The sequence below is a fragment of the Ictalurus punctatus genome, chromosome 20, assembly GCF_001660625.3.
Source record: "Ictalurus punctatus breed USDA103 chromosome 20, Coco_2.0, whole genome shotgun sequence".
Taxonomy (NCBI): Eukaryota; Metazoa; Chordata; class Actinopteri; order Siluriformes; family Ictaluridae; genus Ictalurus; species Ictalurus punctatus.
The window spans coordinates 17,902,410-17,923,620 of record NC_030435.2 but is presented as its reverse complement, the minus strand read 5'-3'; the positions used below and the strand labels follow the sequence as shown (position 1 = coordinate 17,923,620).

General features: G+C 37.4%; 1 protein-coding gene across 3 annotated transcripts; it reads right to left on the bottom strand.

Moving 5' to 3' along the window:
- Positions 1-1,759: 1,759 nt before the first annotated feature.
- Positions 1,760-19,633, bottom strand: zmp:0000000521 (spindlin-W). Of its 3 annotated transcripts, none has more exons than XM_017496059.3 (5): positions 19,551-19,633; positions 18,615-18,656; positions 13,520-13,767; positions 8,735-8,968; positions 1,760-7,068 (listed from the first exon to the last, which is right to left on the bottom strand). In XM_017496059.3, the coding sequence occupies exons 2-5, from the start codon at positions 18,632-18,634 to the stop codon at positions 6,863-6,865; spliced, it is 708 nt and encodes a 235-aa protein (XP_017351548.1). In that variant the 5' UTR covers positions 18,635-18,656; positions 19,551-19,633; the 3' UTR covers positions 1,760-6,862. The 3 variants fall into 3 exon arrangements, with proteins under 3 accessions (XP_017351548.1, XP_017351549.1, XP_017351550.1); XM_017496060.3 differs by having other exon boundaries at positions 18,615-18,653; XM_017496061.3 differs by lacking the exons at positions 18,615-18,656; positions 19,551-19,633 and adding an exon at positions 15,528-15,906.
- Positions 19,634-21,211: the final 1,578 nt, after the last annotated feature.

The window sequence follows — 21,211 nt, the reverse complement described above, 5'->3', positions numbered from 1 at the left end:
AGGGGGCAGATTGGGAAGGGCTGCCTTCTCACAGCTCCAAAGTCCCCAGTTCGATCCTGTGATTAGGAAACACCTGTACAGCTGATTATGCATGCAATTCAGGAAATCATGCAGATACAGGTCAAGAGCTTCAGGTAATGTTCACAACACGCATCAGAACTGGGGGAGTGGGGGGTAGGGGTCGCTGGGGGAATGTGATCTAAGTGACTTCGACCTTGGCATGGTTGCTGGTGCCAGATGTGCTGCTTGGAGTATTTCAGAATTAACTGCCGATCTCCTGGGCTTTGAATGCACAACAGTCTTGAGTTTAGTTTACCCAGAACTGTGCAAAATACAAAAAACCTCCAGTGAGCAGTGGAAATGCCAGTTGACAGTAAGGCTACAGTAACTCAAATAAGCACTCTTTCCAACCATGGTGAATAGAAACGCATTTCACATGCCAGGCTACGACAGCAGAAGACCATCAAGTTCCACACTTGATAACCAAGAACAGCAATCTGAAGCTCACTAAAAAATGTCACTTGGTCGGTTTCCAACCCTCTGCTGGGTGTTGTACGCCTTCCTTAATGATGAGTCGTGATTTCCACCAGTCTAACTAAGGGGGGGGGGGGGGGGGGGGGGATCACTGGCTACACTTAATGAACCCCTGGGTATCCCCAGATCCCCCCCCCCCCCCCCCCAAAAAAAAAAAAAAAAAATTTAAAAAAAATATATATATATATATATATATATATATATATATATATATATATATATATACATATATATATATATATATATATATACATACATATATATATATATACACACACACACATATACATACAAGAGTGATAGTTAAATGACGGTCCAAGCATGGACACTATGCGCAATAGAGTTAAACAATACCAAACTAAGGCCAATCTTGACCCGCATTAAAGGTATTGTTCACCCAAAAATGAAAATTCTGTCATCAATTACCTTCCTGATGTTCCAAACTTGTAAGACTTCTGTTCATCTTCGGAACATAAATGAAGACATTTTAATCAAACCTGGGAGATTTCTGTCCCTCCATTTATACAGTAACCAAAACTTTCAAGCTCCAAAAAGTTCATAAAGGCATCGTAAAAGTAACCCACGTGACTCCAGTCGTCCGCTCCCACGATACAACGAAACCCAGAAGTGCTGTACTGTCACATAGAACAAGCTTTCGACATGGAGGATGACTTGCGGTTTTGTTGTCGGCTCTCGCGTCCACACAGCACGCATGCATCATCGTTCTCTCCTGAATGCGTCAGAGATCTATGCGGAAGTGAAGGTATTTTGTGAATAAAGACTTCATTCGAGTTTTTTAGTTTCACTTCATAAAACCGGGATTAAACCACTGGAGTCACGTGGGTTACTTTTACGATGCCTTTATGAACTTTTTGGAGCTTGAAAGTTTTGGTTACTGGACTGTAAAATGGAGGCACAGAAATCTCCCAGGTTTCCTTAAAATGTCTTCATCTGTACTCCGAAGATGAACTAAAGCCGTATACGTTTAGAATGACATGAGGGTGAGTAACTGATGACAGAATTTTCTTTTTTGGATGAACTACCCCTTTAACAATTATTTTAAATAACAGACACCCTCTTCTGAGCTCAAGCATCAATCCCTTTCCAGACTCACACTCATTTACATGCACATTTGCAAATCATATTCACAAACTTCACTTGACCTGAACACGCCATCTTGGCACAAGCTCCCCTCTTAACATTTGACAAATTATGACACACTGGCATCAGTGCAAAAAAATATCTCTTTTATTTATTTATTTATTTTATTATAGCATCATTACACAGACAACAGGAACAGCTTTGACACTTCTGAATGTTGCCTAAGAAAAAAAAAAGATAACTTTGGCGAAAAGCAGAAAACTAACAGGAGCACATATCAAAGAAGGAACTGGGGTGCTAGGGATTACTGGAAGCTTGCCAAGCGTACGATAAATCACATTTACAGAAGATATTTACTTATTCACAATTAGCGAGAATGAAAAGAAACTGAAAATGCACAGTGCGTATATGTCGTTAATCTGCTTAAATCAAATATTTTAAGGATTGACATCGACAAGTATTTCCCCTTCTGTTCAAGCAAAACTGATACGGATCAGAAATAAAGTATAGTACAAGCGTTTTAAAATGAGTACAGGTGAATACACAAGATATTTCCACCCAAATGTAATTGTGAATACTATAAAGCATAAGGAAACATCTGAGAAGCTTTATTTACATCGACAAGAAGATAAAACTGTACAGCTGGGTCAAACTTCATCTCAGTGACATAATACAGCAAATAAGTTGTACACCAGGGTCATATTTTATACGACAGGATTTTTCTTTACCGATAAACAGATCTGGCCATCTTTTAAAATGCATGCTTAATGAAACTTAGCTATCTAATATCACGGGTTGGAGAGAAAAACCATGCCTGATACTCTCTCACATGTTCATTAAGAAGTTCTGAGCATTAATCTCAAGTAAGATGTCCACCAGAACTTCACCCCTCTGTGATCTTTTAAATCCCTTCCTCAAAGCACTATTGATTAAATAATCATTCTCACCAGGATCACCAGAACTGAACGCAAATTCAAGGACACTGCAATATTCAGAGGAGCTTTACCACAGATTTGAGCCACGACGCGTCATGTGACATTATCGCAGCGCGTATTCAGCCAAAGCCCTCTTCGATTCACGTGCGTGGAACATGTGTACAGCTAAAAAGGTCTCATTTACAAACAAACATCACTGTGAAAGAGTGTGCAAAACAATTTTGTGCAATTGCAATTTCGCCAATTCAAGTAGTTTTATCCAAAAAAGAAGAAGAAAAAAAAAAGCACAAAAAATTTTAAAGCCACAGCAAAATCGCAAACAATTTTGGCCGCAAAAAATCACAAAAAATGTTTTTTGTTTTTTTATTTAAAAAAAAAACACGCAAAATCTTGTACGGACTAAATAGTCATTTGGTCTGCAATTGAACATATACATTTTCATCAGGAACAAATGCTACAAGGGGAGAAATCTGACTACAAGTTTTAATCCCAAGTACTAAGAGAGAGATGCATTTATGCAAAAGCAACCAAACTTACATAAAGGCATACTGTGCTTATAAGTGCAATTTTTAAAAAAAATCAATCCGTTTCAGAAAAGATATATTTGATAGCAAGGTCTTTTTTGTTTTGTGTCTTTTTAATTATTATTATTAAAATCAAATTTAAGGTGTGTTACATTTAACAATTTAATCTTTACTTAGTTTAACATGATACTATGACAGCTACATTGTGAAGTGTAGCTCAAAACAAGTATCAAATTTTCCTTTGGTGATTGCCATCAGCATATCCGCTACCCCTTCACTGTGGTTTTACTCAGTTTAAAGAGCAACTCCAGCTAATTTCATTTAAATAACTAAACCTTAATCTTTTTTTTATTGACTATTTCAGGCAGGGGCAGGCCTACAAGGCAACTGATTTATTCGTCTTAAATGTTTTTGTCAGTCATGGTGTCCAAACTCCTTAATGCTGTCTTTTAGGGGTCCAAGCACTAAATCAATCCAGAAGTAGGATGCTTCAACTAGTCTCAAGTGGAACTTCTTCAAACATATACATTATCAACCAAAGTCCTTCATGTAATTTCTTCCAGTATAGGAGCTATAGTATAAATATTTATTGTCCAGATCATGTGTTTCAATTCATGCTACCTGCAACTTGTTTCATTCATTAAAGCATTCAGCTTCCTTTCTGTGCTTTCTCACTATACGTAATAAGATTATTTCATATCTGATTTCGTAATTCAGATTATTATGAACATTTATTACCACTGTATATGATCAAATAAAGTGTATTAGCCTGGCAAAATGAGCTTAGTGTGTAGCTTAATGTTTAACGTTAAAACGAACATTTATGAAAGTTTGGTACGCTTTTAATGTCTGAAAGAAAGACGAGAGCGAGGCGACACAACGCAGGCTGTCTTATACCCATCAAGAAGAGACTAGAACGATGTGTCTTTCAATGGTCAACCCTTCCTCCCCAGTGATTAAGGTGTTTGAATTAAAAGCCTGCTGGAGTTGCTCTTTAAAGATAAAATGATTCTGCCTGAATTATTAGGTCAATTCCTCTTTCACTGAGGCACACTAAAGCTAAAATAAAGTGCGATTGCTATGAGCAAAAAAAAAAAAAAGAAAAGAAAAAAGAAAAATGCAACAAATAACGATTTCAAGCATATATGCATTATTTACAAAAAATACATTTAAGTACATATAAGATTACACCTTTTAAAACCATTTTGCAGAGAAGATTGTGAGTGATCTAATTCTTAATGTGTCCGTCTCTGAATTACATGCAGTAACTAAACAAATGTGTTGATTATATGTGTTGCTAATAGCTGTACATTTATCATGGAGGGAGGAGGAAGAGAATGAATAAGCAGACTGGGTAAATATCTTCAATAATGCACCACTGATTAATTAACTGAGTGATTTATATATATTTTTTTCAATAAATTATTTTAGTTATCCTTATGTTTACTGAACGGTAGGAATTTTGTGTGGATTTTAAATAATCAATGCCACAAACAAAAAGACATGGTTTCATTTATGGATCTGCCAAGCATTAACTACAGAAATCCTATAGTTGCCATTTTTCTACTAAAATAATAGAATTTGCATGAGTAAAATTCACGATACTGTATACACTATTATACAGCCAGGACATGATGTTTTAAGCATTATTTGTATCCTTTTATAAATAAGTTGACTACAATAAACACAAGTGCTAACAGCAAACACTGATCTGCTGCCATAAACAAGACTATTTTAATGTGCTATGTCATTTACACACACACAAACACACACAAAAAAAAACTGGATTACATCCAAGTGATCACATCACATCACATCGCATTACTGGCTTTATCTTGCTAGGGGACGCTATTTTTTAATGGGAAAAAAGCCTTGGAGGTCTGAAGGTTTCTATAGACCAAGATTTATCATATGTGATGCTGGTTTGATTAATTCATTAGTGAGATACGACTTTAATGTCACTTCCTTGTTAAGTCCAATATTCCGAATGACCCACACAAAATACTACCGGTCAGTGCTGATGTGTACAGAAGTACTTACTCAGCCTCTGTGACTGAAATGAGCTTTTCTCTTAATCACATTTCGATTCCAGTGCGTTATTATTCAGATCAACTGTGTCGAAATAGTACAAAACAATGCCATTCAACTCAACAAGACAACTATTAGAGATTAACTCATTACAGTCGTCCCCTGATACACCCTGTCAATTCTAGAAATACAAGGAAATCCATTTTAATTTCAACACTATTTTTCAGTCTGATTTTTTTTTTCTCCTGAAGATCCAGCCTGCTGGAAAGATTTAAATGAAACATCAAATGTCACTTAGGAAGACAACTCCATGATGATCGTACCTGAATACAGAGAAAATGAAGTTTACATTCTAAATATTATATGGTTACGCAGTATGGATGAATTAATCAACACATTTTAATAAAACCTCCATTTTTAGTAATGTAGAGCTATTAAAAAAAACAACAACATTAATTCCTGTCTATTGGACAAGAAGAGCCTAATAGACAGAGCCTATTTATTTACTTTTTGGCATTTATATACGAGTGTGTGTGTGTGTGTATATATATATATGAATGCCAATAAGTAAATTATATATATATCAGCATACAAAACTGGAGAACACAGAAAATCTTGCAGAATATGTCATCGTGTTTTATTTACACACACACGTACGTACATGTGTATATATATATATATATATATATATATATATATATATATATATATATATATATATATATATATGTGTGTGTGTGTGTGTATGTGAGTGTATACACACATACATATTCAAATAACGTAATGACATATTCTGCAGTTCTGGACAATTTCGTGTGCTGAAACTTTTATACATCACAAAAAAAAAATAAAAAAATACAAAAAGTCATGAATTATTTCACCTGGGAAATGACAGACTGTATCCTTACTAAAAACTTTTACAATCTTTAACTGAAACTTAAATTCCATCTACTGAATTCTTATGATCACACTGATACTGGATTTCAGTCTTCATCTTTTAACTATTTCTCCAAACGACGTGCCCAGATGGTCGGTTTTTTGCTCTGAAAAGCTTTTACGGGAAGTGCAGCCATCTTGGATTCAGGCTCATTTTTAGGGGAAGATAACAAAATTTGATTCGATTGAAAAAAAAGCTACACTCACAGTAGTTAATGAACGGAAAACTTTTGCAAGAATATCAGGAAGCAAAAATAAATAGTTGCCTTAATTTTTTTTTTTTTTTTTTTTACAAAAGATTAATTCTGTAAATATTCTCCATCACTATCCGGTCTTACCTTGTCAAAAAAATGTCTTTAAATGGCCCATGACTATCACGAAAATGTAGTAACATAATTAAATGTCAATAAATAGACTGTGTATCTCTAGATACACCTGCTTCCCCATTTTAAACTGTTAAAGCCCCAATCAGGAATGTTGTAACTGACTGCCTTTTCACCACCACACCCACTAGAAGTCAATTATCACTCAGTTAACATGCTCAGCGCAAAAAAAAATTATATCCCTAATTGAGGCTTTCAGCTTTGTTCTCTAATCCTGCGTCGATGATGTGACGTCCACGAATATGACACACGCGAATGAATAAAACCACAAACATCTGTGCCATTCCACCCCTCCAAAGCAACACACAGTGGGGAGAGAGAGAGAGAGAGAGAGAGAGAGAGAGTACAATGAGAGCTGACGACATTACTCTATGGAGAGGTGATGGTGAGTTTTGTCTTCGTATGCCGCTTTCTTGTTAGTTTAGGTGGTCTTGACCAGGTCATAGACGTGAATGTGGAAATCGTCGTCATATTTGATGTAGTAGACAGAGGGCTTGGCGGGGACTTGGTAGATGACCAGCCCGGTTCTCTTCACTCCTTTGTCAGTAACGTATTCAACCTGCTTACCCACAAGGCTCTCTGTCTCCTCGCCAGGCTTCCTGTCAGCAGGCAGCAGGTGCTTGTTCTCTGGGGTTTAAATGGAAATTTAAAAAACAAAACAAAAACCACAACACTGAGAAACTATTAAAATTAATTCCAAAACACTTTCTACATCTCCCAAAAGTTGAGTGCTAATACATACGTGATAGGGCTGCAACGAATGATTATTTTGATAATCGGTTAATCTGTCGGATATTTATTCGATTGATCAATTAGGAGTAAAGGCCAATTGGATTAAAAGGCCAATTTCTATTTTCTGGGGTTTTTTTTGTTTGTTTTTAAAACATGTTACTTCTGATATTGTCCAGTGTTGTCCTTCAAACATTGTGCAAACTGAAGGCTATGAAAAATTTATTAAATGTATCTATCTGTGCTATGCTATACATTGTGCAAAGGATTTATTTTTTATTATATTTTGAAATCCAAAAAAAAAACAACTGATTGTCCACAAGATTTAAAGCAGAAGTTAAATCACTATATTAAAAATGCTAAAAAAGAAAAACAAAAGCACAAACTAAGTGTTAACTGGGAAGAGGTTGAATGTTCTGCAGTAACACACACAATCACTCATCTGAACACAGTAACGTTACTTTATTCTGTAAATGTGCAACACTTCTTACATTTATATAGTTACATGTTAAACCTCATTACAGTTTCTGCTCTCATAAAAAACACAAGTACTTTAGTTTCTAAATATAGCATCAAACAACATATTTGATCAAAATGAATATTTTAGTCAAAGTTATTGTGCTTCCTTTCTATCGTGAGCTGACTGACGCGTATGCGCAGACTCACGCTTGTTCAGTGAAGTTTAATGGAGATTCGCTTGCTGTCAGGACGAGTCTTTATGTAAAATGGAAATACTGGTGTGAATTTCTAACATTTAGAGGTAAGGATATAAAGATAAAAATGTCATTTCTGCACTGAAGAATACATGTCTGGAACACATTAAACAGCACATGCGTGTGTCGCAACATCCGACACGACAAGCCACTTACAAGTTAATACACTTACGAGTTTGTTTGAAGCGCAGAATATAAAACATTCACATGTTTTGGACCTGATCGTGCACTTTTCCCACAGCAGCCCACTCTGTGACCTCTGCTGTTTCTCAGATGTGTTTTATTCATAGAAATGCATTTTTCATCATTGTGAAGTGACATCACTGACATGGGGGTTATCCACACAGACCCGACTAATCCATAATCAAATCCGTTGTCGATTATTTTAATTAGCGATTTTATCGATTAGTTGTTGCAGCCCTAATACGTATAGGCAATTTCTACATTGTTTTTGGTCTGCCAGTGTCAAACATCGTAATACAATTGAGTGTGCTTGGAGGAGAACGCTTTAATTGACTCCTGCCTTATCTTCATGACCATTCTATAACAACATCATAACTGTTGCAATCTGCCCTCTTCAACATACATAAGCTGACAAGCACCCACGATTGGCTAGAGTTGCTGTGATTGACAGGGGAGAGAGACAATGTCAGACAGCACTGCTAACATTGGGTCCCTGAAACTGGAAAGTTATAGACTAGAAAAAGTGCACGGGTGGTAGAGCTCCCAAGAGTGAACAGCATATGCTGCCAGTGAACTTTAAAATAATGATTCTAACAGACAAAACCAATTATGATTCGCCAACGAAGAGCAGCAGAATACGTTTTCACAGATCAACACAAATCCCTCACCTGCTTCAGGTAAAATGCGGAGGTCTCCTTCCTTGTAGTCGTCCCAAAGCTGGTACATGTACAGCACTGGGTCCTTCTCGTAAGTGATGTAATACCAGTTAGTCATGATGGGGGCGCGAGACAGCACCATCCCTCTCCACTCGTTCTTTTCTCCATCCTCTTTCTCAAACAGATGCTCCACCGCTTTCCCCACCAGCTCCTCTGGGTCATGAGGTACTTTAATCTTGTTGTTCACTATAAAAGATAGAATAATTCTTGACATGAATTCACTAACCGAAACTATCTCTTGACTTTGTTTACACAGCAGGGCACATTTGTTTATTTCTTAAACTGAGAGTCTGCATTGCAAATTACAAGTAACCAAACCTGAAGTGAATTTGACCACATTGTATTTGTCTTACCTAACAAAGAGCACTGCCTTGCAGTAAAAATTCCACATTACTTATAAAAATGGCACTAAATACCTGCAAAGCACTGAATTCCCCCCCCACAAAACCTGGGCAAACCTATGGTCTGTTATAGTCATGTCTGTGCTTATCACACCTAATAATCTGTTCTCTCAGCCTGCCGAGCTGCACATGTTCTCCTGCTGCCAAAAATCTTACACCTTTCTACACTGCTGTGACTCTCCTCAAGATCTGGACTAGTCTGATTCATCCTGATGCTCTACTCCTGTTCTGCTCCTTCTGCTTCTTTGCCTTGAGGCTTTGCAGGCTGCTGTGATTAATCTTACAGGGATACACTAAAAACGTGCACTTCTCAAGAACACTTCTCACTTGTACGTCTCAAGAAACATGCACTACTCATGTTGTGATCTTAAAATCCTGTCCTATTTATAATATGATTACATTAAACAGTGCGTATCCCTGCAACACATGTAATATTGTTTTCTCTATATGACTGTTTACTATAACGATTAAAAATCCCAGTGTTCTGGGTCATGATTATTCCTCGTGTCCTCTCGGGGAGTTTTTCCTTGCCACTGCCACCTCTGGTTCGCTCATTTGGGATCTAAATCGACACCGAGATTTCTGAAGAGCTGCTTTCTGACAAGTCTACTGTTGTCAGTACTATATAAGTAAAACTGAATTGAACTGATAGATTGTTCAAATTGTTGCTGCTTTTGTTTGTAAATCAATAACACAGGTCTAACATTTAGGGCTGGATGATATATTCATATTATATCGATATCATGATAAAGGATTACGCGATACACTTTTCTTAGATATCGTTGGTATGGTGATTTATTTATTTTATTTTTTTACATTTTTAATAATTACAAATGAAATGGTACTGAATGGATGCCGTTGATTCGATGTAACTTAATCTGCTTTGTCTTTGTAGACATTAAAGAAAAGTATCAGCAAACTCAGTTTAACTTTGTTGTTTTTTGTTTATTTTATTACTGTTTTACAGACAGTTTGTTAGCTAAATTGCTGTGATATGCCACAAACCTGATTTCTTCTGTTTTTGTGTATATCCCATACTAAACTGTTTCAGAAATTAAAACAAAATGCAAGATAAAACAAAGGCAGCCTGAATAAACACAAAATACAGTTTTTAAATGAGAATGTTATTTACTGAAGCAAAAAAAGTTCTGAAGCCCACGGCTTCAAGCAGTTGTCTATTTGCACATATAGCATGACAAATTATTGATGGCTCGAAGCCGTGGGCTACATCCAAACCGCATACTTACCTACTATATAGTAGCTGAAAAACATGTATTTCACTGGTTTGGGACGCAGCCATGCAGTCTTACTTGCCATCAAACGGTTGAGCACTGCCATGTGTGTGTGTCCTGTCGCAAAATGCGGTGAAAACTCCAACACGATGTTAATAGTGTGATCATGTCTGTAATGCACTTAGATAATGTGACTAAAACAGGAATACTCCACACGTCTTAGTTCCATTTGTGTTTACTTCTAGTATGACTTTAGTCAGATTAAGATCATCAATAATCGCTGTTTACATGCTAGTTTCTTAATAAGAGTATCGTCTTAATCGGGTTAATATTGGATTATTGTTGTCCATGTAAACGTACTGAATGAATAGCATAGGAATAGGTTCTAGTCCTAGAAGTAAATGAAAGACTGATCTCTAGTTATCGGAAGCATTTGGTTGGAGTTATTGCTGCTAAAGTTTTTTTTTTTGCTCCCATTAAAAAATAATAATAATTAAAAACGTTTATTCAGGTCGCCTTTGTTTTATGTTGTATTTCGTTTGAAGATCTAAAATATTTTGGTATGAAATGTACACAAAAACAGAAGAAATCAGGATGGGGGCAAATACTTTTCCACAGCACTGTAAGCTTGAACTGTAAGCTTTCTGATTGAACAGGGTTTGCAGTAATCAGGCCTGGTTGTGTCTAGTCCAGCTGAACCCCATTATGAATGCAGTTTCATAGATTTGGGGAATTAGTAACTACATGGGGCAAATACCTTTTTCACACAAGCCCAGTTGGTACTGGATAAATTTTTTGCTTCAGTAAATAACATTATCATTTAAAAAATGTATTTTGTGTTTACTCAGGTTGCCTTTGTTTTATCTTAGATTTTGTTTTCATGTCTGAAACTATTTAGTATGAAATATACACAAAAACAGAAGAAATCAGGATTTTTTACAGCACTGCACATATCGTGATATGAACTGTGTAACGTAGAAATGTCCTCAGGTATCATGATATGATATTTCTGTCATATTACCTAGCCCTACTAACATTGCGTTCACACCAGTAAGGAACAAAGCGACAGATGACTGCAATTCTGGCTAAATCAGCAAGCAACATTTGAACTGAGCTTCACAAATATACATATACACACACACATAAATATATATATATATATATATATATATATATATATATATATATATATATATATATATATATATATATATATATGTGTGTGTTATATATGTGTATATATATGTATATATCTATCTATCTATATATATATACACACACACACATACACACACACACACACATATATATATATATATATATATATATATATATATATATATATATATATATATATATATATATATATATATATATACACACATACACACACATACACACACACACACATTATATATATATATATATATATATATATATATATATATATATATATATATATACTTACTTATCACTTAATACGGACCCAACGGCATGAGTTTCTACTCTGACAACATTAGATCCTAGCCTTCATTGAGCCACACTTAAAAATGAACTAAACGCTTCGGTCTCATAATGTAAAAGCACTAGCTAGCATAGCTGTCAAAAACACAGCATTAGCTAGAGGCAGTCCAATGCCACCTCCCATTTATGAATGACAAATTATTAAAGGTTATTTGCAGATATAAAGAAAACTCAATTCTAGGTATGCTAGGTTCATCTGTCTACTGTCTGCATACATGAAATGAAAACCAAATCCATTAAGTGAAATAAGCCTATTAAGTAAATGTAACACCAAACTGTAAATAATCACAGCTTTTATTACATAAACAAAGCGTTCAAACATTGCGTATTTTCCAGACAGTTGCCAAGTACCTAATGCTATTTGCTAACTGACAACGACACGAATATGATCAGAATTCACTCAGAGGGGTTAAGAAATGAGCCATTCAGAACAGCAAGGCCGACTGAAGCACAACACTGCACCAGAGTTTACTCTCACCTACATATGACTTATTCATCGTGCACATGTAGACCTTGTTCCTTCCACATTAAACAGGAAGTGTGGTCACTGCTAGCAAGACAATCCTCGCAGGCAGAAGAAAAAAAAAAAACATTACCATAAAAACCCTAGATTACGTTGGTACATACATAAGTAGGCCTTTTTTCCCCCAGATGTGTGCCTAGCAAAAACAAGAACACAGCTAGGCAATTTCAGTCTGGTATTACTTAGTAATAAACAGCTCCTCCATTGTTTTATGAATCAAGGAGACCACAAAGTCCCTTTCTACTGGCTCACAAGACCCCCTGTCGTCATGCACATAAAGCTGGTTGCAAAGTGAATGTAAATGCTACCAGAAGCAAATTTGCGTACTTCACGTCTCGTGCCCCTGCCCCTACAGTGAACTGACTGAAAAAGCAGGGCAAAAATCTTAAAAGCTACAGCTAAATCGTAAACTTTTGCATCTCTGTATTGTATTTCACTTTCCTCTATAGCGCCCAGGAAGACGCCAATATAGTAAAGACATATAAAACATTGTGATAATTATGTCACAATACACTTTTCTGAGACATCTCCGTTATTCTAACTTTTTTTTTTAACCAACCGTTACATATTTCCCACCTTTTTATTATTAAATGATTTTTTTGGGTAGAAATGTAATAAAAGCATAATCAGGACTTTTTCAAAAGCATTATATTTGGCTGTTGTTGTTTTTTTTTAGCAAACCTTTATAATGTGAAACATATCATGTATCTTGTATCATGTATGTTTATAGTATTGTGAAATATTTGTCATATCACCCACTTCCTACTTGCTGTACCAGTTTCTAAATAAACTTTTCTGGTGCAACAAACGGCACCTTATGAACACCATCCTCATACTATTTGTCTAGGAGGAACTCCTTGATATTTGCTTTGATGAAAGAGTCACTAAAGTGCAAAGTACTACAACAGTCATTTACACCACATGCGGTAGATAAAAGACAAGTTTACTTTATCAGGGAGAAGAAAAAAAAAAACTCCAACAGCTTCAAGTTGAGATGTGCGCAGCTGACTTCCTGTTCAAAGTATATGGCTTCCTGTTTAGCCTGAGTTCTACTCACCAATCTTCTCAGTGAGCACCTGCAGGTTGGACACGCGCTCATCTTTGAACAGCTCGATGCCGTAGACACAGTCGAAGCCATCGTATTTGACCATGAAGAGCGATGGGTTGACGCTGAGCCGGTCCAGCACGGTGCCTTTCCACTTAGTAAGCGCGCCCTTCTCCCTCCAGCTGTGCTGGATCCTCTTACCCAGAAGGCAGTTGGGGTCGGGGGAGAGCGAGTCACTCAGTTCTCCGCTGCTGCGTTTCCTGAGGGAGGAGAGAATGGGCAAATATGAAGTTATGTTCAATCATTATGTTAAACAGTACTACCAATTTAAATAAAGCAAATGAGGGGGGGACTGCGTCTACAATTTGTGGAACAGTTTCAGACTAATGTTCCTGAACGTAAAATTGCGAAGAATATCTCATCGTCTACAGTTCATAATATCATCAAAAGATTCCAAGAACCTGGAGAAATCTCTGTGCGCAAGGGAGAAGGGTGAAAATCAATATTGCATGCCCGTGATCTTCAGGCCCTCAGGCAGCACTGCATTAAAAACAGGCATGATTCTGTAAAGGAAATCACTGCATGGGCTCAGAAACACCTCCAGAACTCATTGTCTGTGAACACAGTTCGCCATGACTCCACAAATGCTGGTTAAAGCTCTATCATGCAAAGAAGAAGCCATATGTGAACATGATCCAGAAACGTCGCCGTCTCCTCTGGGCCAAAGCTCATTTAAAATGGACCGAGGCAAAGCAGAAAACTGTTCTGTGGTCAGACGAACTGAAATTTGAAATTCTTTTTGGAAACCATGGACACTGCATACTCTAAACTAAAGAGGACTAAAAAGGAGAGGGACCATCCGGCTTTTTATCAGTGCTTAGTTCAAAAGCCTGCATCTCTGATGGTATGGGGTGCATTAGTGCTTATGGAATGGGCAGCTTGCACATCTGGAAATGCATCATCAATGCTGAAAGGTATACCCATGTTTTAAAGCAACACACTGTATGTGTCCATCCAGATTCCATCCCATCTTTACGTCTGAAAGAGTCTGCCTCTCTAAGATACTCTTTTTATACCCAATCATGTTACAGACCTGTTGCCAATTAACCTAAATAGTTAAAATATTCCTCCAGCTGTTTCTTTTTACTAACACTTACTTTTCCAGCCTTTTGTTGCCCTGTCCCAACTTTTTTAAGACGTGTTGCAGCCATCAAATTCAAAATTACCTTTTTTTCCCTTAAAATGGTACATTTCCTCAGTTTAAACATTTGATATGTTTTCTATGATCTACTGCGAATAAAATATGGGTTTATGAGATTTGCAAATCACTGCATTCTGTTTTTATTTACATTTTACACGGCATCCCAACTTTTTTGGAATTGGGGTTGTATCAGGAGCCATAAACCGAATGTTTTAGGAGACCAGGTGATGGTGAGAGGTATTGTGGGATAAATGAGATTTACCATGGTTGACATGATTTAAATTCCTGCATGGTGCAGGAATTACTGTACAGCAGCTGTAACCTGTCTCACAAAAACACTGTACAACGTTAAATGTGACTACAAATGGTTCAAAAATGATGTGTCGTTCTTTAAAAAGGGGTAACTAATTGTTTACTTTAAAAAGGGGCACATGCTAACACTGCAGCATAACGACAGACTAGCTCGTCAGGTAACTAGCTCATTAGCTTAGCTTGTTTTCCCCTACAGCTACAAGCTGTTTATTTGGGCACCTAAAAACAGGAACATTGCTAACACGCCGCTACATATAAACTCCAAAATATAAACATATATACATACACTAGTATATATCCTATATATGTGTGTGTGTGTGTACACGGTAAATTTAGCTAGCTAGCAAGCTAACAAACTAAACAACCATGTTTCACGTCACCAAAATGCTCCTGGTTTAGCTGTGTACTATAGCCTGCGCAACAGGCAAAAAACCGCCTCAAATAAAACCTTTATTACTGTATATCCACATAATACCAACATAGCAGAGTAAATAAACTAAAAATTACCTGGCCTCTATTTTCATGTCTTCCCTCTGCGGAAAATTGTCTGCCTCATAGACGTTGCGATGTCAATATGGTGCCAGTCATCAAGGGTTAAACTACAAAACCCCAGACGCACTGGGAACATTGCGAAGTCCAGAGGAATGGCTGTGTCCATGCATTGTATTGTGGGAAATGTAGTCCATGTTTAAGTTTCCCTGTCTCATAACGAACTTTGAAAAGAGGAGTTACTGTATGCATTCCTTCACTTACTGTCTAAGAAGTGATGCATAGTGAGCAAACAAAAAAAACCCTGCTGATTATTATAATAGACAATTAGTTGGTTTTGTGACTACAACTGGTTCAAAAAATGTGTCGTTCTTTAAAGGGGTCATATGATGCTTTTTAAAAGTTCATTATTTTGTTTATTGTGTGTAATAGAATAGGTTAACATGCTTAAATGTGTATATATATATATATATATATATATATATATATATATATATATATATATATAAATAAAAATTATTCACATACTGCACATTATTGCAGTACCTCTATTCCCAGACTGCCTGAAACACTCCGACTGAGTTCAGATTTCTACAAAGCCCCTCCTTCAGAAAAGCCCAGAGTGCTCTGATTGGCCAGCTGACCCATTGCATTGTGACTGGCCAAAAACCTCAAACATGTGTCAGAAATGTAATGCCCCTTTACCATAATCGCGAGCTTCAGCTTCCAAGACTTCTAAAGCATTTATAAACACAGTTAATAATGTTGTCAGTTTTACCGTATCGGTTCGAGCCTGAGTCAGATTCTGAAAATGCGGATGATCGAGCAGATCTATCCGAACCAACTTTGCGAGCGCGACTTGAGCAGAACGTTTCACAGTGCTAAGTTTTGATTTTCTAACTCTCTTACCTTTCAGATACGATGTTATAACGGTGTAATCTGGCTTATGAAATCGACGTACATAAAGGCACAAAATACAGACGGGTAGCTGTGTCACGGGAATGTGTGTTACTCTGCACGCTTCTGGGTAAAAATTCCCACAGTTGAATATCAAAACTACTTCAGCACAATAATATTTGCCAGCACGTTAGCCGAGGTCTACAACTGAACCCTGGGCCACGACACAAAACTCCGCATTTGAACAGTCAATAGCAGATACTTCATAAAATAATCAATCATACTTACAGGTTCTGATTCAGAAGCCTAAGATTGTCCGAGCAAAGTGGGAATCGCGCCACTTTTCAGGAGTAGCCTTTGTGTATGGCCTGCGTTGTACCCTCCCAGGTTCAGGAAGCTGTCCTCCTTAATAAGCGCTGTGCACAAGCAAACTTTTGGGTTGTACTGCTCAGGAACAGCGTTATAAATAAATGTTAACCACTGATTCCTAGTTTCGTCCATTTTCAGAAGGCCAAACAAAGGGCTTTTGCTTTCGAAACACACAGCGTCTCCGTGACGTGGCGCCAACGCAATTCGGTGAAGCCTCGCCTTCTTTCTTCGTGCCTGCCATTGGGCGGCGTTATGCTGATATTTTAAATTGTGACCTAGATGGTCATGGAAGTAATATCTGGACTTCGATCGAGGTGTTTTAGGCAGGTCTGGATCAGTGTTCTCTGTTAGATAGAATAAATCCCTTTGTGGGAGACTGAGCTTTGTAACTTTGCAGATCATATACCTGCACAGACACATTACACACTAAAGGAAAGCATCATATGACCCTTTGAATAAATGAAAAATTGTAATCATGGACAATTTGTTGCGGTTCAAGAGAAATAAAACTCTTCAGAGCATGCTGTTACTGGAAAATAATCAACTTCAGGACTGTAACAGTAAGTCTGCATCACGTCAAGCTGAATCACACCGACCCGATGTTGAGGTTTGCTGCGGCCCAAACCCAATTGTTCTCAGCACCCACCGCAGTGTCGGTCTGGTTTCGGACTCCCTCGAGTCTATCAAACCCCAGTACGTTTGTGTTTATCTTACGTCATCACAAATACGCACGGACAACATAACACGACTCACCATATTTTTTGCTTTTTTATTATTTTGGTGCAGATATTATGTGCAGAACTGGACCTCTTCTGTGTCCCGTAGCGTTCCACTGCCACTCATAGTACACGTGTGTTGTGGAAACTATTGATGTCGTCATCAGCTAAAAGTAAATTACTTTACGCAGGTTCACGGGAATCGCGGCACAGTTCCAGCGTAACCGAGCTCGGACCACCTCCTACCTCATCTAGTCTCGGGTTCGTTACTAGTGAGAGGATTGTTTTACTGACTCAGATCTTTGAATCTCATTCAGCAAAATGAACGAATCTTTTTGAGTCATTTCGCTCATTTCAGCATAATATAATTCAAACGTTACATGTTAAATTCCCCAACATGTCTAGTACTTAAACTATAATATAAACTATAGGCTAATGCAGCAAAGGCCAAATTATGAGAAACAGAAATGATTCATTAATAGCTAAGCTGGGTTTTCAGGCTATGCGATCTGTTAGTTCACCTCACCTCGCGATCCGAGTCGTTCTTTGTTTTGTCACATCACATTTGTCACATCTGTTCCCCGGAAACAGAAATGATTAATTCACATCTCGAGTCTTCGGGTTCATGTCGTTCGTTCATTCCATTTCCGGTACTGCATGATGCATTGTCTATGCGGCAGTCACCAGAAGAACAGACGACTCGGACCCGAAGACTCGAGACGTGAACTAATCATTTCTGTTTCCTGTACAGAACGCCAGATGTTGCAGTGCATGCGCGGTCAAAAATGAACGAATCACGCTCCTGAGACAACTCATTGTTCCTGAGTCATATTAAAGATTCGTACAAAACGAATCTCAAAATCACTATTCGGTACCGCAGTGCACTTCCTGGTCCACGCCAGCTTTCACGTTAGCCATTTTCCATGCAAACCGTGCTCTGTTTTGAACTAAACCGCCAGCGTTAAAGCCCCCTAACGTCCTATAACAACAGCATGCCGTTGTGTTTGCTTTCTTATATATCTGGAACACTGATGATGTGTATGAAATGATATAATGCACAATACAACTCAGTCCAAAGAGCGCTGATATGGCAAATCCAGCTATAAAAGTGGTTGTGACTTACCTGCCCCTTTTCTTGGACATGTTTTCAGTTCAACAACTGCTGCTGGCAAAGTGTAAAGGTGGGGAAGAAAGAAAAAAACACCAGGTTAAGGACAAGACAAAAAAACAAAACAAAACAAAACAAAACAAAACCTACGCACACAGTTATAAAGGAGGGGTTTACATCTGTGGTTCAGCACGTGATTTTGAAAGTACACTCGTGCGCAGGATGTTTGTTTGATTGTTTGTTTGATTTTTAACAGGATTTGTTTGTTCCAGCTCATAAGATAAGCCTGATGAGACATAAACAATCAGCTCGGGTTCAGCAGACTGTAACGCTGTGTCTTGTCACTTGAGATCTGCTGCATGACCGGATGAATAACAACATCGCCCATGTTGCATAACAATTATTTTCATCAAATGCACGAGCTAAAAAAAAACCGGGTCTGCCTCTTAATTAACTCGCAAATATCTGTGCTGCGCATGAGCAGACCGATACGCTGTTTAACAGCAGATGGCACGTGCTAACACTGCGGCATAACGACAGACTAGCTCGTCAGGTAACTAGCTCATTAGCTTAGCTTAGCTTAGCTTGTTTTCTACAAGCTGTTTATTTGAGCGCCTAAAAACAGGAACATTGCTAACACGCCGCTACATATAAACTCAAAAATATAAACATATATACATACACTAGTATATATCCTATATATATGTGTGTGTGTGTGTGTGTGTGTGTGTGTGTGTGTGTGTGTACATGGTAAATCTAGCTAGCTAGCTAGCTAACAAACTAAACAACCATGTTTCACGTCACCAAAATGCTCCTGGTTTAGCTGTGTACTATAGCCTGCGCAACAGGCAAAAAACCGCCTCAAATAAAACCTATTCGTTTCACAATTGGCCTTTATTACGGTATATCCACATAATACCAACATAGCAGAGTAAATAAACTAAAAATTACCTGGCCTCTATTTTCATGTCTTCCCTCTGCAGAAAATTGTCTGCCTCATAGACGTCGCGACGTCAATACGGTGCCAGTCATCGAGGGTTAAACTACAAAACCCAAGACACACCGGGACCATCGCGAAGTCCAGAGGAATGGCTGTGTCCACGCATTGTATTGTGGGAAATGTAGTCCATGTTTAAGTTTCCCCGTCTCATAACGAACTTTGAAAAGAGGAGTTACTGTATGCATTCCTTCACTTACTAAGAAGTGACGCATAGTGAGCAAACAAAAAACCCCTGCTGATTATTATAATAGACAATTAGTTGGTTTTGTTGAAAATATAAACAGGATGTTTATCCTGATACGAGCAATGTATACACCCATAATTATACTATTGTATAATCTTAAAAAAAAAATAATAACAGTGTTAGATATTAAACATTGACCTTCAGAGTGCCATTATAGGTGCATTACTTACTAATAACCACTAGATGGCGCGCTCTGCATATGCTAAGAACATCCAAAGGGGTTAGGAACTTAATATGCAGTTAACAAATCCTCTTGAAAAATTCTTAGAAATAGTCTGAACCGGGGTGTGGCTCTATTGTTTTTTTTTTTTCGTTTTGTTTTTTGTTTGTTTAAAAAAAAACAAAAAAAACATTACCATATTCACCTGTAGTTAAAAATAAATAAATAAATGTAAAAAATAAAATGACAAATTTAAAAAACCTACACACATTTATTCCTGCAAATGAGGCTACGTTTAATTAAATATGCATACAGTTGCATGCTCAATGTTGTGAGAATTAAAATATTTATTTCATTGTGAAAATGCTCTCAAGAGAAAGGTTTACATTAAATTAAAAAAGAAAGTTTGTTGGAATGCCATGTCACACATTCATTCACCTGTAACTGCTTTATCCTGGTCATGGTGAAGGTCAGCGTTTGCATGCTCTCCATGTGGCCACTGTGGGTTTCCTCCTGGTTCTACCATTTTCTCCCACTTCCCGAAAACATTCCAGTAGGTGGATAAATTACCCTAAATTGCCCCTAGGTGTGAAATTATGTGTGCATGGTACCCTGCGATGTACTCATGTCCCAATTAGGGATGTCACGATACCAAAAATCTAGTAGTCGGGACCAATACCACCAAAAGTACATGATACTCAATACCAAAGTCAATACCACAGTGTAGTATAATATTTTTTTTTAATAAAAAATCAAATTAAAAACTCCTGGAGGACATCCTCCTCTGGCTAATACTGGTAAAAAAGAGAGAGATTTTAGTTATCAAACACTGTCTGACAATGACTAATAAAACAGTGCTAAGTGCTAATAATAAGTGCACACACACACACACACACACACACACACACACACACACACACACACACACTCATTAGTTTAAATTCACTGATATGGTCGCAGGCCAAAAAGATTTATTAAAACCATGAACATTAGTGACATTAGGCTATATTTAGCTGACAGGACACGGGCTGAATGGAGATGCATGATGGCCCATTAGGAGATAGTTTATAAGATTGCAATGTGTTAGCATTGTTAACAAATAACTGGCTATCGCTAACATTACATGGAGCATAACGTTAGCTGGTTTCACGGCTACAATGCCAGCTGCCTCAAACAAACATAATATAGGACCAACTTTCAGGTGTTTC

Bases quoted from the DNA above. Each gene is read 5' to 3' on its own strand.
- zmp:0000000521 (XM_017496059.3), bottom strand. From the start codon at position 18,634: ATGTCCAAGAAAAGGGGCAG. The intron at 8,969-13,519 runs GTGAGTAGAACT...TATCTTTTATAG, and splicing joins GGTGCTCACTGAGAAGATTG to TGAACAACAAGATTAAAGTA. The intron at 7,069-8,734 runs GTGAGGGATTTG...TTTAAACCCCAG, and splicing joins CCGCATTTTACCTGAAGCAG to AGAACAAGCACCTGCTGCCT.